Source organism: Myotis daubentonii, chromosome 3, assembly GCF_963259705.1.
Source record: "Myotis daubentonii chromosome 3, mMyoDau2.1, whole genome shotgun sequence".
Lineage (NCBI taxonomy): Eukaryota > Metazoa > Chordata > Mammalia > Chiroptera > Vespertilionidae > Myotis > Myotis daubentonii.
The window spans coordinates 98,650,318-98,667,774 of NC_081842.1; the positions used below are offsets into that span (position 1 = coordinate 98,650,318).

Here is a 17,457-nt window from a genome sequence, read left to right on the forward strand (position 1 = left end):
CATCTCTGAGATATGCCTTTGGTATTTTAATGGGGATTGCATTGAATCTATAGATCGTTTTGGATAGTATGGACAATTTAATGATGTTCATTCTACCAATCCATGAACATAGTATATTCTTCCACTTGTTTATATCTTCTTCTATCTCTGTTTTCAACATCCTATAGTTTTCCAAGTACAGGTCTTTTACCTCCTTTTAGGTAGTATTACCTTAAGCTGATGAAGTACTTCAAACACATAGCTCATATGATAAATCCAGAAGATAAGTGTATTCTTATGTATCTTAATTTTTTTGATGTAATGGTGAATGGGATTTTTTTTTTTCATTTTTTTTCTGAGAGTTTGTTATTGGTGTATAAAAATGCCATCAATTTCTGACTGTTAATTTTATATCCTGCTATATTGTCAGATTCATTTATTAAATCTAGTAATTTTTTTGGCGGAGTCTTTAGGGTTTTCTTTGTACAATATCATGTCATCTGCAAATAATGACTATTTTACTTCCTTCTTTCCAATTGGGATGCCTCTTATTTTTTCTTCTTGTCTGATTGTTATGGCTAGGATTTCTAGTACTATGTTGAATAATAGTGGTGAAAGCAGATATCCCTGTGTTTTTCCTATTGTTAGGAGAAATGGTTTTAGTTTTTGCCCATTGAGAAAACATGACCCATATATATTTTGTCATTACATTTTAAAATAATTGTATGGCCAAAGCCACCAATGAAAAATTTAACATTTTGTATAACTTATAAGTATAAACTCAAATTGCCATTAACCTTCCAAAATTTAGTTCTCAATGTAGAAACACAACAACCTTAGTCATAATGTTGTGCAAATTATGCAAATATTTTACTTTACTGCAATATTTGTTATCTTCTGAATTTATCATATGAGCTATATGTATAAAGTACTTCATCAGCTTAAATGTAATATTAGCTAAAAAGAATATTTTTGAGGGCATTTCCTTGTAGAATATGCATTTGTACATAAATAATTATGGGAAAACATTGGGAGCAGAGGGATATATATCCATTCTCCTCCTCTGACTCTGAATTTCCAAACTCTTAAAATCATAGCATAGAAAGCTCTTTGAGTCAACTGCTCTATTCCTTTACCAGATGGGGTTATAGCTAAGCTGTCGTTGCCAAGTGTATATAAATCCCATTTTTAAAGACCTCTGGAGACATCACAGTTGGCAACGAATCCATGGTTCACTGACCTTTACTGTTAACTGCTTCTTTTCTATACTTTGCCTAAGTAATTCATGCTATTATTTAGGCCCATTATCTTCTTGTCTGGCCTAAGTAGTTATCAAGACTGGCTGCTCCTTGTATTTATAGACCTGATTTGAAGACTCAAGTATCTATCCAGCTAATTTATTTTCTCAGACCAAAAAATGTCTCTTCTTCCAGCTTCTGAATAGTTTTTTCAAACATTTATAATCTGTCCGAATTCTGTCTCCCAAATATTACAAACAGAAAAAAAAAATGAGTCTTTTCTTTCTCCCTGCCCTGCTCCCTCCCTCCCTTCTTTTCTTCCTTACTCTCTTTCTTCATTCCATTTTACCTCCTTTCTCTCTTAGTTTATCCAATTTATAACTAAAGATTATTGTCTGAACAGTGTATATTTTTAGAAAGAAGATTTCAAAGTAATTAAATAACTTGTAATATTCAAAAGAGAAAGTCTTTTATACTATATCTATATATATTTGAGAGAGAGAGAGAAAGGCTAAATTCTCCCAGACTTTTAAACAGTTGTTTAGGGAAAAAACTCCATTAGTCAAGTATATAATATTTGTATTATTTCTAACTGTCTTTAATGAAAGTTATCCTTTTTTCCTTTTAGATGCAAAAAAACCTGTTTTACAGTCATATAATTTATGTCTTATATAAATCAGTGATGGTGGACCTTTTGAGCTTGGCGTGTCAGCATTTTGAAAAACCCTAACTTAACTCTGGTGCCGTGTCACATATAGAAATTTTTTTATATTTGCAACCATAGTAAAACAAAGGCTTATATTTTTGATATTTTTTATATATTTAAATGCCATTTAACAAAGAAAAATCAACCAAAAAAATGAGTATGCATGTCACCTCTGACATGCATGTCATAGGTTCGCCATCACTGATATAAATATATATATAATAAATACTTACATATACACTAGAGGCCTGATGCATGAAATTCATGCATGGGTGGGTCCCTAGGCCTGGCCGGTGGTCAGAGCCTATCTGCGGGGCGTCGAGGGGCCCCCCGCTGTCACCCGCCTTGGCCAGCCTGGGGCTGGGGGCAGCTCCTGTGTTGAGCGTCTGCCCCCCTGGTGGTCAGTGCACGTCATAGTGAGCGGTTGTTCCACCAGTCATCCAGACGTTGGGTCGATTTGCATATTAGGCTTTTATTATATAGGATATTTAGACTTTCAATAATTCCCCCATTCCCATAAGAAAATATAATCTAGGTGAAAACAATATGGTTTCTACAAATTCAGCCTGCAGCAAGTCCTCTAACCCTTCACCTAATTACTGGAGATCTGTTACTGGAGATGGATTGTAATCTGCATAATATTGCTATGTTTAAAAAATTAAATAGCACTTTTAACCCTGGCTAATGTGGCCGATTTGGTTGCAGTATCATCCTGTATACCAAAGGGTGGCAGGTTCCATTCCCTGTCAGGGCACATGACCTGGTTGCAGATCTGATCCCTGGTTGTGGAGTTTACAGGAGGCAACCAATTGATGTTTCTCAATCTCTCATCAATGTTTCTCTCTCTCTCTGTCTCTCTCTGTCTCTCTCTCCCCTTCCTCTCTCTAAAACCAATAGTGGGGAAAAAAAGCTTTAAAAATTAAATAGCACATTTGTAATCTCTTAAAATATATTTGCACTATTTACCTTAAAAAGAATTTTTGTTAAAGTATTATTTGTTCTCATGCTTCAAAAGAGTATTCTTTTCTTCAGTTTAAGTATTTTGATTAAAATTGATCCACCCTTAAGAATGACTGTGTTAATTGTTCTTATTTCATGAAAAGGGGGGCTTTTTAAGAGGCTTTAAGTCTGTGTTCTTCACACCTGTTAGTTTTCTATGTCTTTTTAAACAATAGCTAAATATTCTTAAAAGGTTTTTAATATCACAAAGAATTTAAAAATAGTTTTTATATGTAAGTAGTAATGACTTTAGGTTAAGCAGTTTATGACAACGTAAATGTAAAATCAACTATATTTTGTGTACTATTGCATATGTAGTTCTCCCTGAACGGATTAACCAGTTGAAACATTTGTACAGAGACTGGGATTTAGTCAAGTGGCCTGGAATGCAGTCTTTGGTTAGTCATCTGTGACCTTGAGAAAGTTATTTAACAAGTTAGGTTCTCTGTTTCTCCTGCAAAAAGGATAGGGTAGACTGATAAGTTGTAAGGTCACTTCTAGCACTAACCTTTTAGAGTTTTATTGTTTTACTAGTGGCCTGGTGCATGCAATTTGTGCAGGGGGGGTGCACCCTCTCCAGTGAGGGACCCTTGGGGGATGTCCCACAGGTATCAGGCCTAAACCGGCAGTCGGACAACCCTCTCGCAATCTGGGACTGCTGGCTCCTAACCACTCACCTGCCTGCCTACCTGCCTGATCACCCTTAACCACTCCGCCTGCTGACCTGCATACCCCCAACTTCACCCCCGCTGGCCTTCTCGCCCCCAACTCCCCCTAGCAGACCTACTTGCCCCCAACTGCCCCCCTGGCAGCCTGATCACCCCCAACTGCCCCCCCATCGGCCTGCTTGTCCCCACCTGCCCCCCTGATGGCCTGTTTGCCGCCAACTGCCCCCCTTGCCAGCCTGATTGCCCCCCTGCCAGCCTGCTCACCCCAAACTGCCCCCCTGCCAGCCTGATCACCCCCAATTCCCCTCCCCTCCTGGCCTGATCGCCCCTAACAGCCTCTGCCTCACCCCTGCCACAATGGCTTTGTCCAGAAGGTCTCCTGGTCTAATTAGCATATTACCCTTTTATTAGTATAGATTAGAGATAAACTGGCTTTTCCTCCTCCTGTGGGGGAAAAGGGAGTTGGAGTAGAGGTGTCCCCAGCCTTTAAAGCAGAAAGAAAAGTTTTTGAGAAGAGTTACAAGGATAAGAGAAAAGCCACCCATAAATCACAAACATCTACACTAATAAAAGACAAACATGCAGATTGACCGTACCTTTGCTGCACCTTAAGCCACGCCCACCAGCCAGTCAGAGTGACTGTATGCAAATTAACCCAATCAAGATGGCAGCCGGCAGCCATGGATCTGGAACAAGCAGGCAGCTTGGTTGCCTCAACGATGGAGGAAGCCAACTTCCTGCCTGCCACGGCCAGCTCTGAGCTCCACTCAAAGCAACAAAGTTTTAACTGTAGAAGATAAATAAACCCCAGATACCTGCTTTCAGCTGGCCATGGCCACAGAGCTGGATCAAGCAGGAGGCTTCCCTCCCGCCTGCCCTGGCTCGCTCTGAGTTCCTCTCAAGACTACAAACTTTCAATTATAGAAGGTAAATAAATCCCCCCCCCAAAAAAAAGAAGAAAAAAAGGAGAGGCTGGGAGCTTCCATTGCTGGGGGGGTGGGGGGGCTTGGCCAGGCTGAAAATAGCCCTCAGCCCCTCACCCAGACTGGCCAGGTACCCCAGTGGGGACCCCCACACCTTAAAGAGGGTGTGGCCAGCCTGCAAACAGCCATCAGCCCCTCACCCAGGCTGGCCATGCACCCCAGTGGGGACCCCCACCCTGAAGGGGGTGTGACCAGCTGCAAACAGCCATCAGCCCCTCACCCAGGCTGGCCAGGAACTCAAGCGGGACCCCACCCTGATCTGGGACACCCTTCAGGTCAAACAAGCCAGCCCCCACCTGTAACCAGGCCTCTTCCTATATAATAAAAGGGTACTATGCAAACTGATCCTAACAGCTGAAGGACTGGGAATAACTGGTCACTATGACACACACTGACCACCAGGGGCCAGACGCTCTATGCAGGAGCTGCCCCCTGGTGGTCAGTGCGTTCCCACAGGGGGAGCTCTGCTCAGCCACAAGCCAGGCTGATGGCTGCCAGTACAGCGCGGTGGTGGGAGCCTCTCCCACCTCCTCAGCAGTGCTAAGGATGTCCGACTACTGCTTAGGCCTGCTCCCCGTTGGCAAGTAGACATCCCCTGAAGGCTCCCGGGCTGCCAGAGGGATGTCTGATTGCCAGTTTAGGCCTAATCCCCCAGAGAGCGGGCCTAAGCCAGCAGCTGGTCATCCCCCGAGGGTTCCCAGACTGTGAGAGGGCACAGGCCGGGCTGAAGGATCCCACCCCCCCTCCCCAAGTTCACAAATTTTTGTGCACTGGGCCTCTAGTCCTATATCATAAAAGACTAATATGCAAATCAACCAAACAGCAGAACTACCAGTCACTATGATGCTCACTGACCACCAAGGGGCAGACGCTCAATGCAGGAGATGCCCCTTGGTGTCAGTGCACCTCCACAGGGGACATGCCACTCAGCCAGAAGCCCTGAGTCGGCCACTAAGGATGTCTGACTGCCACCTTTGGCCCGCTTCCCACAGAGAGTGGGCCTACACCATCAGTCAGACTTGCCTTGATGGCTCCTGGACTGTGAGAGGGTGCAGGTCAGGCTGAGGGACACCCCCCTCCCGAGTGCACAAATTTCATGCACTGGGACTCTAGTCAGTATATAATGAAGGAACAGGAGCCAAGTGACTCTGCTTTTCTCTGATTGTTTCTGGACATACCTAACTGGACAATAGTGGGCATTAACTATTGTAGAGATGTTCCCCACTCTGTATGGAAAGAAAATCCTTGAGAGAACAAGGAGAAAAATTTAGAGACAGTTCTACCATTAGTTTTTGGAAAAGACAGTTTGGGATGATAATTTCCTTCAAATGACTCAAAGGATTTTATGTGGAGAATATTGATGCATTTATTTGTTTACTGAAACTAGAACAAATGAAAAGGGGATTAAATTGTGACAGGTTTTCATTTGGATAAGAGGAATCATTTCCTGAGAATAATGGTTGCTAAAAGTTAAAATGATTATTCAGCATAGAGTCCTTTCAAAAACTTATATTTCAGAAGCTTCTATGTTAGATGTTGTTCTTAGGTAACTTTTAGTGTCCTTAAGAGACTATGAAATATTTTCCAATTATTGTCATTGACACGATATGCAAATGGTTGTCTTGAAAAAACATATATATATCTAAATTCCAGAGAGGAAGGGAGAGGGGGAGAAAGATAGAAACATCAATAATGAGAATCATTGATCAGCTGCCTGCTGCATGCTCTACACTGGGGATTGAGCCTGCAACCTGGGCATGTGCCCTGACTTGGAATCCAACTGTGACCTCCTGGTTCATAGGTCAATGCTCAACCACTGAGCCATGCCATTCAGGCAAATTCTTAAACACATTGGATTTTAATTAATAAAAGATTCAACACCTATGACTTAATTGCTGGTAAAACCTATGCGCAAGGAAAATGCACTTATTTAATTTTAAATGAGCTGCCTTCCAGTAAGTTTCTTATTTCTAACATGTTGGAAATTTTTGAAATGTTTAAGGAATTTTAAATTACTGAAAATATACTAGAAAACATTTAGGAATCATCCCTCTTATCTCTCAATTTTAAATAGGCTTGATTTGTAAAAGTATAATTAGATCAAATATATTTTCACAAATTTCCCCAAAATATGATTCTGCAACTTTTCGAGGCTTTTTAAAGCAAAATCCTGTGTTACAGTTTGTCAGGTTCTCTCTTGTAGTTTCCAAGAATTCCTTGCTGTCATTTAAGAGACATCATTTTTGAGGTTTCAAGAAGTGTAACCAAGTCTGCTTTACTTTGTGTTTTCAAATCTGGATAGCATAGGTGATTCTATTATAAACTTTATGCTTGAGTAAATGAGAAAGGTTTTCCCTTTTCTTGCCTGAGTGAATGAAAAAGTATGCTTAAAGTATTTTTTCTTTCAAGGAAAAATAAGACAAGTTATTTCATTCACATTAAAGGTAAAGTGTGAGTTAAAATGTGTTTCTGAGTTACCTTTAAGTTTTGTATATGTGGTAACAATAGGTAACTTTTGTCTCTTTTAAAACTTTATCATTTCACTGCAGCAGTGCTTAGCATAGTTCATTTACTTAAACTATAGGAATGTATATTAAGACTCTTTAACTTGAACTTGTTAAAATGGGAATTACTTATCTGAATAAAATGTATTGTGGTTGTCTACTGGGCTTTTATACAGAAGTTCTACATTTGACAGTAGGAATTGCCATTACTTCTAAAAGAATGAAACAAAACAATCATTTTCCAGTATTTAAAATATGTATTACTTGATATGTTAAAATGCCTGATGATTCATCATTGAAAACAGATAATATGATTATGACTTTATTAGATAGTGTTATAAAATTTTCTGTGTTTTCATAATGTGTTCACATTTTTTATGTCTTCTCAATTAAAAATATGCAATAATTTAAATGTAAGGCCTTTTAATAGCCTTTATACTCAACCTATGATCATGGGCCAACAGCATCCGGGTGATTTTTAGAAACACAAAATTTCAGGCCACACTCCTGACCTATATAATCATAATCTGTATTTTAAACAGACCTTAGGGTAATTATGTATGCTAATTCAAGTATGAGAAACACAGTTTAATAGAATATTATTGGCAGCATAAACCATTACAAAATAATCAGATGGTGGAGTTATAGAATTTAATGCTTCTTTATCTTTGATTAAGATGTTTGATATCTAATCTACATAACATTATCAATTAATATTTATAGTGTTTTTTAAAAAAACCTCTTTAAACATATAGTTATCTAATTCTTTCATCTAGTAAAAATATGTAAAGTCATTGAAAAGTGTTTTATAATTTTATAGCTGTCATCCACTGTAGCTCTGTCATCTAATCATTGAAGAGATTTTAATATTCATTTCTAATTTTCTTAAATTATTCATGATTATACTTAAAATGCTAACAAAATATACTCATTCATGGACAGTATGAACCATGCATTCAAATATTAATGTGTTCTTTATTTTATTTTAAAAGAAAGATCATTGTTAAGTCAAATCTTATTACTTTTTCTGTTTCGTTCTGTTTCTTTATTTTTATTTATTCCATGTTTTCTTTTTTTCGTTTTAGTTGTGTCTGGTAAGTTGACATTTTATTGGCCATCTTCTAATCATCGTGTCACTGTGACTGGAACTTCTCTTCCCCTTTCCATCCATACCCTTCCATGTCCTTCAACCAATCAGCCTCCATGTTTCACTTGTCATTGGCCACAAAGACAGACTGCACAGAATAAAGTCTGCAGGAAATATGGGTAACTGACAAAGAGTAAAGGTAATGGGTTGCTAACTTTATGTCTTATTGAATGATGTGTGATCTGAGTCCTTATTTTTTTTTCTCTCATGAGTGATAAAATACGTGATAGTCTGTATTTTGGTTGAATTAATGTTCCAATTTATATCTCATATGATAAACAAACCAAAATAGGTGCCCAGAAAACAATTTGGACTTTTTTGTTCAAAACATGTTTACATATTCATGTTTGTCTATATGAGATTTTATAACGGTGTTCAATAATGGTAATTAAAAGTCCTATTGGTGAATAACCTTGCAGTTCAAGTTGTTTGCACTCATTTTCATATCTATGTGTCAGATTGACTACATTTTGTGCAAGGAATAACTATATGATGAGCCCCAAATTTATTAAAGTTTGCTTTGATAAACATTTGTTCTCATATAAATAGTTATTAGGTTCCTAAATACTGTCATGGTCAGTACATTGGGGAAGGTCCATTCACTCTTTAAAGGGATGCGGGAATGCCATTTTTGGAGAATTTTGTATGCATATGCTAAGTGTTACGTTAGAAAATAATTTTGACCCTAAAAATATCTCCTCTCTTTTCTTTCAATTAAAAAGCTGCACAAATATTATAAAGGTGTCACTTCATATTGATACAGATAGATTGGATTGTTCAATAATGGTGATATAATAATAGGCTATTTGAAAAAAATAGCTTTCTCTATACAACTTTATATACAAAGATATAGATGATTAAAACTTAAATATAAAAAATAAAGACAAAAGTACAGGATAAGAATGGAGTTGCATATTTATATATTATGTATTATGTAATCTACATTATATAATATTATTGATAGAATAACAATAACACCTAACCAGGTTAAAAAGATTTAACAAAATGTAAAGCTCTCTACCATATATCTGAGAAGTAGATAAAATCTTAGTCTATAAATAGCTCTTAGCAATAAAAAGATAAGCGTAGAACACAGTCTACAACAAATAGGATATCAACAAGGTAATATGAAAATAAGTGCTTAATGAAATTGACATAAAAATGCTAAATAAGCGGAGATCCCAAGTTCAGTTTGGCTGAGAGGTTAATGCTCGTTGTTTGTGAGTTTTCCAAGGAAAGTGCCCTATTAGAGAAAGTGTGAGTTGAAATAATTTTGAATATAATTGAGAAGCTGTTAACCTTACCACTATTTTTAATAGTGAAAATTGAAAACAATCCAAATTTAAAACTAAAGGATTGGTTAAATAATTTAAGGTAACTTGTATATCGATTATTAAAGAGTCATTAAAATGATATTGCATTTGAATACAGTATGGTCCAGTTTGCATGGTTGAATTATAGGTTGCTTTTCTTCTTTTCTTTGCTTGTCTAATTTTCTAAATTTTCAACACTGACCATATGTAACATTAGTACCATGATTATTTATATTTAATTATAGCAAGTTTAAATGTTATAACCTTGAAAAATATTTTAACATTTTATTATAAACATCAAGTAGATGCATATTATGAACGGCCTTCTCAATCTAAATGGATAGGTGATTAAGATGGATTGATAGGTGTATTTAATTCATTTATATTGTTTTTAAATGAATTAGAGATATATTTACATCTGCTGTTTACCATACAGGGGTGGGTAAAAGTAGGTTTATAGTTGAATGGAAAATAATACAATAATTAATACATAATAATATAAGATTAAACTGTGTTTCATATACTAACTGTAAACCTATTCTTGCCAACCCCTGTACATTTTTTGTTATATTTCTAAGACATATCTTGTGGCTGATGTCACTGTTGATGTTGGCTCAACAATATACCTTTAAATGTAGTAAATTCATTTCCAGTCGAATATCCTGTGTGGAAGGATTGCTGCAGGAAAATGTAGTTAGCATAAGGGTTTGCACCCTTGTTCCCAAGTAGGTCTTTGAGGTTGGAGGAGAGCTGGCATTTTATGAAAGAAACGTGGATTCTGGCACACATTATTAGACATGCTTCTGAAAATAGGAAAAAGACCACCCGAAGTTTTTACTTGTCTAAATGGTTAAAATATTTATATTTTCCTACCCAAATTCCCTGCATATTGGAAAGTTATATTCTCCCATTCACTTAATTAATAATTTGGTGTTTCTTATTGAAACAAATTAAAGTCTCTTCTGGCTTTGGTTTATTATCCAGTCAGTCCTTTCAGTTTTTCCTCTGATATCTTCATCAATTAATCACTCCAACCCTTAAGGAAGGAATCCAGTGCTCCTGTATGAATGATGTGTATGGAGGAAAATCCCCAAGCGATGATGTCCATGCTTATTATACCTGGATAATGATAGTGTTTGCTAAATTCATGAGTAAACCATTCAATTACAATCAGAGTTTTTTAAAAAAATTATAAGCTAGAACTTTAGCGTTACCAAATTGAACCTAAACTATATCTCCTAACTTCGTATTTTCTTCCCTATAAGTTACAAAACCTTTGAAGGCATTTGGCCTGATTTTTTGGCTCTCCTATAATTTTCTAGTCAAATGGTATAATTTCTACTAAACCTCAATAAAAATAAAAAGGGAGTATAGAAGAAGTTAGGAGATGTAATTGCTTTCTTCAGTTTTGCCATCATGTTATCTTCAGTTTAGTTCTTTTACATATTTCCTTTTCTGAAGAGTTATTTCAATTTTTATATATATATGTATATATATATATATATATATATATATATATATATATATATATATATATAATGTATACATGAAATATATTATAACAATTTTTGTGTGTGTGTGTGTATCTTAGATTAATTGACCAGAAATATTCAGCTAGAGAAAAATACCCTTTCAAATCTTCACCTTCATTAACAAATAATGTTCTTGTGAGCAGAGTGGAGGCAAATTCAGAGTAGAAATAATCTGAATATCATTTTTATAGAGGTAACCTAAGTGATTGACGTAAGTAACTAAAAGGACTTTTAAGGAAAATGTTAGAAACAATGAAACAATCTTAAAAAGTGGATTAGGAGAACCCTACCCTATATAAACTGTCAAATGCCTGGCTTGAAACATTCCCTTCAATTTGAAGTGAGACGAGAGGAGAATAATTAGGTGTTTCAGACAGTTGATAAGAAATGAATGTGAAAAGTGTAAACAGGAGGTAGAAAGACTTACATTCAGTGCGCATTTTTCCAAGCATAGAGCACAGCCCAAACAAGCATTTTTTCTTCCCCCAGGAGTGACTCCATCAGCACACCTAATGTTTTCAGCTGCCATTGGTCTTGATGTAACTGAGACAATTTTCTGACAGTCTATTTACTGCTGGATGAAGTGGCCATTTAAGTCTGTATAAATCAAACAGTTTGGACAAAGCTGGCAGTATTTATAGTGTCAAGATGAGCAGATGTTTCAAATTTGCCCTCATTTCCATATATATTCTGTTTGAACATGCCCTTGCCTATGTAAATGAAGGAGGCATTGGACTCTACTATTGCTTTAAATGCATTTCTATTCAAGTAATTGGACTAAGGATTTTCAAGGGTTATAATTTGCATGGTAGCATTTCAGGAGCTTTTGAGTTAATGTAATCTTAGGACCTGCCTACATCAGGAGGTTCTTGTGTGTATGATTACAGTCCGTTCACCTTTAAGCAACTCTAAATGAGAAAAGATAGTTATTCCATCAAATTTCAGGATTACTTAGAATTAATGTAAGGGGTCAAATTGTAGCTCAAGAACTCTCTTTAATTTAGAGGTTAACCTTAGAAGGTCAGGTAATAAAAATAAGAAAACACCAATACCTCTTCACAAAAAACCCTATTCCATTCTATAAATATACTACAATTAAGCATCAATTGAATTAAGAATGAAAATTTGCACATTATGGACTACAGTACTTAACCAGTTGTATAAGATAACGACAGCAGTTGGGATAGCAGCAGATTTCTCAATTAAGACAATAACTACATGCTTTTAATTCAGTGTGATTTCTTTCATCTCCTGTAGAACCTCCGCATTTCGTTGTGAAGCCCCGTGACCAGGTTGTGGCCTTGGGGCGAACTGTAACTTTTCAGTGTGAAGCAACTGGAAATCCTCAACCAGCTATTTTTTGGAGGAGAGAGGGGAGTCAGGTATGGTTTTGGTCTATTATTTCAATCAGCAAAAATAGGAGCCAGGCGTATATATGTATAAATATGTGTGTGTATTTATATGTATAATATATTATTTAGTCATATAGCTGTCACTGTAAAAAATTGTGAATTCTCAGTGTCATAGAAGTTTTTACATTGAGAGAGAAGACAAAATTTTCTTCATTGTTTTAATTCTCTAAGCAATTTTCCTTCCTGATACACAGGGTGGTATATAGAATAGTAATTGTTTTATTATATAAAATTACTTTTATTTCCAATTCAGCAACATTAAAAAATGTTCTTCTCAACATAATTAGTTATAATTTATATTATGCAAATATCTACAATTATATGTTAAATTATACTTATACACATTTAAAACAGAGGTGACAATTATTTAGTGCAATACCTATAAAAGCATCAGCAATTAGAAGTGTCTTGTTCACTTATTTTATGGATCCATTAAAATTTTATCAGACAATATGGAATTTTCTTTAACATAGATATCATGCTAAATATAGCTCAGTATATTCTAATTCTTTTAAAATGATCCTATGTGATCAGCATTTACTATCAAATCATACTATCTAAACATTTCATAAACCATAATTTTCTATATACCCTGAAACTATGATATAGAGATGTATGCCCTTAAAGAATCTAAGTTAACTGTTAGACTTCAGCTTAATGAAAAGGAAATTTTGAAACAATTTCACTTTTAAAATAATAGGAAACTTTAAAATAAAATGGTTTTTAAAATGGAAGTCTTTTATTCTTATCTCTTAATAACTTGCCTTCTTCAATAAAGGGAATTTTTTCTCTTTTGTTTCTGATACTTGTAAAAGAAGGGTTATCATTCATTTTTAATGCATATATATATTCCTAACTTCTTTCATTGTTTCCTTAAATCACACATGGGTGTGTTGTTTCATGGTTTTGCTTATACTGTGCTAATAAATATCATATAAGTAGTTTCCTCACTCTAATCAGTAATCTTCTGTAGGCAGTAACATCAAGTTTACCATTGTCCTTTGGTAAGCAAATATTAACTTGATTATGGTAAGTAGGACATCATTCGAGTTCTAGTAACTTGGTTGATTCTAACATATTCCATTAGGCCTCAAAAGACTAAATTTGCCGACAGACAAGAAAAAACAAAATATTTTAGTAGAACAGGAAGAACTGGAAGTGTATTATATAAGAAAATTTGTGTAGCAATATTAGTAAATCCACTAGTTTCTTCTAGAACTTCTACTAGAAGTTCTTAATAAAGTAACATTTAAGCAATTCATTTAATTATGTAAATAAATTATTCCTTAAGATATTTAAACTTTACATCAAATTTCAAAATAATTTTAATTTGGTTTTGTTTTGTTTAATGATACAATTTACTATCTTATTGATTTTTTGAGAGAGGAAGGGGGAGGGAGGAAGAAAGAGAAACAATAATGTGAGTGAAACATTAATTGGCTGCCTCACACATTCCCCCTACTGTGGACTGAATCTGCAGCTCAGGCCTGTGCCCTGACTTGGAATCGAACCGACAACCCTTTGGTGTATGGGATGACACTCAACCAACTGAGCCACACCAGCCAGGGCGATGTAACTTACTTTTAAGAAATTTTTTTGTTGTTGGAGATATATCATCGAATAGTAGTTAAGTCTCTCTGAATTTATGTATATTAAAAGGCAATTGAACTTTGTAAAAGGAGTAACTTCCTTTTGTTAGAAGAAATGTTGCTATATTTTACTTCATGAGAAAAACAATAACATGATATGTTATTTTGCATAAAATAGACACTCCCTCTGACAAACATTATGTTTCAATTCATAGTAGAAATTTGTACCATAAAGATAACACCACATTTTGTCTCTATTTCGTGTTTATGATAACTTTGCAGAAATAAAGTGCCATTATGAATTCTTACACTCATTATGTGTCACCACTTAGCAAGATAAAAAAGAAATTATTAACAATTTTATAGAGGCTACTGAATTTTTATAATGGAAGGCTAGCAAAGATATTGTTATAGTGCTAACATAATGTTCTTGAACTTTACTTGTCAGAATATGCTTAAATTTTCATTTTGTTTATATAATAAAAAATGGTGTTTATAATCCTAATAGTCATATATATATGAAATAGCTTTTGATTCTGCCTTGGTTGAGTATGTAAAACTTTTAACTCTAATGATACCTAATATCTTCTTATATCTAGTATTGTTGGAAACTGATAATTATAAAAGCATATATCAATATTTAGAATTTTTAATAATCCTTTTTAAGGTTAGATCATTAAACTTCATGTATTTGTGTGTTTATGTATGTGCACATCTATATATGTGAGCATGTGATAAAAGAATATTTAGCTTACTTGTGTATATATCTGTATGTGGCGTGTGTGTTTGTGTATGTTTATATATCTATAAATATATATACATATATATATGTGCGCAAATTATTGGAACCCAGCAATTAACTTATGGTTATTCTTCCCCCCCTCCTCAAAATTCTGGGTTCTAGAATCTACTGTTTTCATATCAGCCACCACAGTCATCCAGCCGTTTTTCAGTCTCCCAGACTGGTGATCTCACTATTACTAATGTCCAGCGATCTGATGTTGGTTATTATATCTGCCAGACTTTAAATGTTGCCGGAAGTATCATCACAAAAGCATATTTGGAAGTTACCGATGGTAAAGTAGAGCATTTTATTTCAAAATGTCCAAGTTTTGCTTAGGGTCTAATGGGAGTGCCAGTAAAAGTATTTATTTTCAATTTTGTATCCTTACAGCAATGTTGGTGTAGAGCTAAAGAGGATATCATTACAATGATTAAGTCTAAAATTATCCTTAATGTAAATTTCTAGCATTGTCAGATTCATAAAAGCATGGCAGTTATGCACAGAAAATACTGTACTGAATAGCTTCACATAGGAATGTTGCCAAGTTTTGGGAAAAATATATATTTTTAAAAATCTCTTTTAATCCATCCTTTCTCTTTCCTCCAAGTTAAAGAGATAAGTGAATTATTGAAAAATTCAACTCACAACTCAAAATGAATATTTTTTCTTAAATGATGTGATTTTTGTCCTGTTTATTAACTTCCCTAAACATGATCAATTAATGGCAAATCCGTTATAATGACACAGTGATGGAAATAATCTCCAAACTATTAGGTGGGTAATCCTATATAATAAAAGACTGTCCTTTCCCCACTGAATCACAGTGGGGTCTTAATGATAATTCAAATGAACATCAATGTGTGGCCTACTTCTATTCTCTCTATTCTGTTCCATTCATCACTTTATGCCAGTATATATATGGCATAAATGTAGCTTTATAGTACGTTTACAAACTGGTAGTGGAAGTCTCCAACTTAGTTTTCTTGTTTTTGATTTGGCTATTAGAGGTCCTCTGCATTTTCCCATAAGCTTTAAAAACAACTTTTGAATTTCTCTCCATATAAACACACATATCCCAAAAAAACAAAGAAATCTGAGTTTTAAATAATTTTCATCCCACTTAAATTATGGAACAACTTAAGGGAAATTAACATTTTAATAATCTGAGTCTTTTAAATTAGAGGAATGGCATATTCCATTTATATCTCTCAATTTATTTAGATCTTTAAATCTCTCAATAATGTTTTATATTTTAGGATGGACATCTTGCACATATTTTGACACATTTATACCTATGATGTTTTATGACTTTTTATGTGATTGCAGATATAGATATTAAATTTCATTATGCTATTGTTTAAAGTAAGATGTACAGTTTACTTTGTATATTAAGTTTGTATCCAGCATCTTTACGAAATCCACTCATTATTTCTAATTGTTTATAGGTAGATTATTTTGAAATGCCTATGAACAAAATGTATCAACTATTAAGAAAATCAATTTTACTTTTTTCCAATATTTATATATTTTATACCTTTTATTTATTTTACTTGTGCATGGTGTGTGACCACCAATATAATTAGTAGAACTGGTGATAGTAGATATATTCTTTTAATCCTAATTTCAAGGGAAAACTATTTACTATTTTATCAATAAGTAGTTAGGATTTTATAGATATCCTTCTGAAATTGAAAAAGATTCTGAAATAATTTTAATACCTTAATTTTATTATTTTGTTTCCCAGTACACTCAGGATAAAGTTTATATTCCTTAATATGTTTTACAATTCATGATCTCACCTTTGCAGGCTTATCTGTGGATACTGTGTTGCTCACATGCCCCAGTTTTATTGTGTTTGCTGTGTTTTTCCTTTGTTTTAACACTTATGTGCATGCTGTTTCTACTGACTTGAAATTTCAGCTCCTTCAAAAAGCATTCCTTAGCTCCTCAAGTATGGGTATGATGTCCTCTCCCCTGCTATCATCTTATCTATCTATCTATCATCTATGATCATCATCTATCTATCATCTATCGCATTCTGTACTTTCCCTACTTATTTTCCTGAAATCTTCATTAGACAATAAGTTCCTTGAGAGCAGGGCCCATGTCTACCCAATTAAGTTAAATATATTCCCAATAACCTCCAAAGTCTGACACATGATAGAGATTGAGTAGATATTTTTTTCATGAATGGAAGAAGCAAAGAAGAAAGAAATACCTACTATTGGTTAAGTCAGATTCAAAATTAGGTTTGTGTCAGTTAAAAGACTGAACTCCTACCACTGTCTATGATACATATAATATACTAGAGACGCGGTGCACAGATTCATGCACATTGAAAGGAAATTAATTAGAAAGTGGCCGGCTGGAAGGACTGCAAGAGAAGGGCTGAACATGCCCTGGGGCCAACCTCCGGTGGTCCCTCCCAGGCTTCTGTGCAGTGAACAGGGTCCCTCTGGCAGGTGGGGTCCCTCAGCCTGGCCTGCGGGGATGGGGCTGAAACCGGCTCTTCGACATCCCCTGCCATGTCCAGGAATGTGAGAGGGCACTCTGCAAATCTCAGTTATAGACGGGTAGCTGAGGCCAGAAGAGAGAGATTCCCG

General features: G+C 35.1%; 1 protein-coding gene across 1 annotated transcript in view; it reads left to right on the top strand.

Moving 5' to 3' along the window:
- The window catches only part of ROBO1 (roundabout guidance receptor 1), a 455,516-nt gene that overhangs the window by 352,621 nt on the left and 85,438 nt on the right, over positions 1–17,457 (top strand). The window contains exons 7-8 of the mRNA XM_059688081.1: positions 12,327–12,451; positions 14,975–15,146. Coding sequence (XP_059544064.1) covers positions 12,327–12,451; positions 14,975–15,146 — 297 coding nt within the window. The remainder of the gene's footprint in view (positions 1–12,326; positions 12,452–14,974; positions 15,147–17,457) is intronic.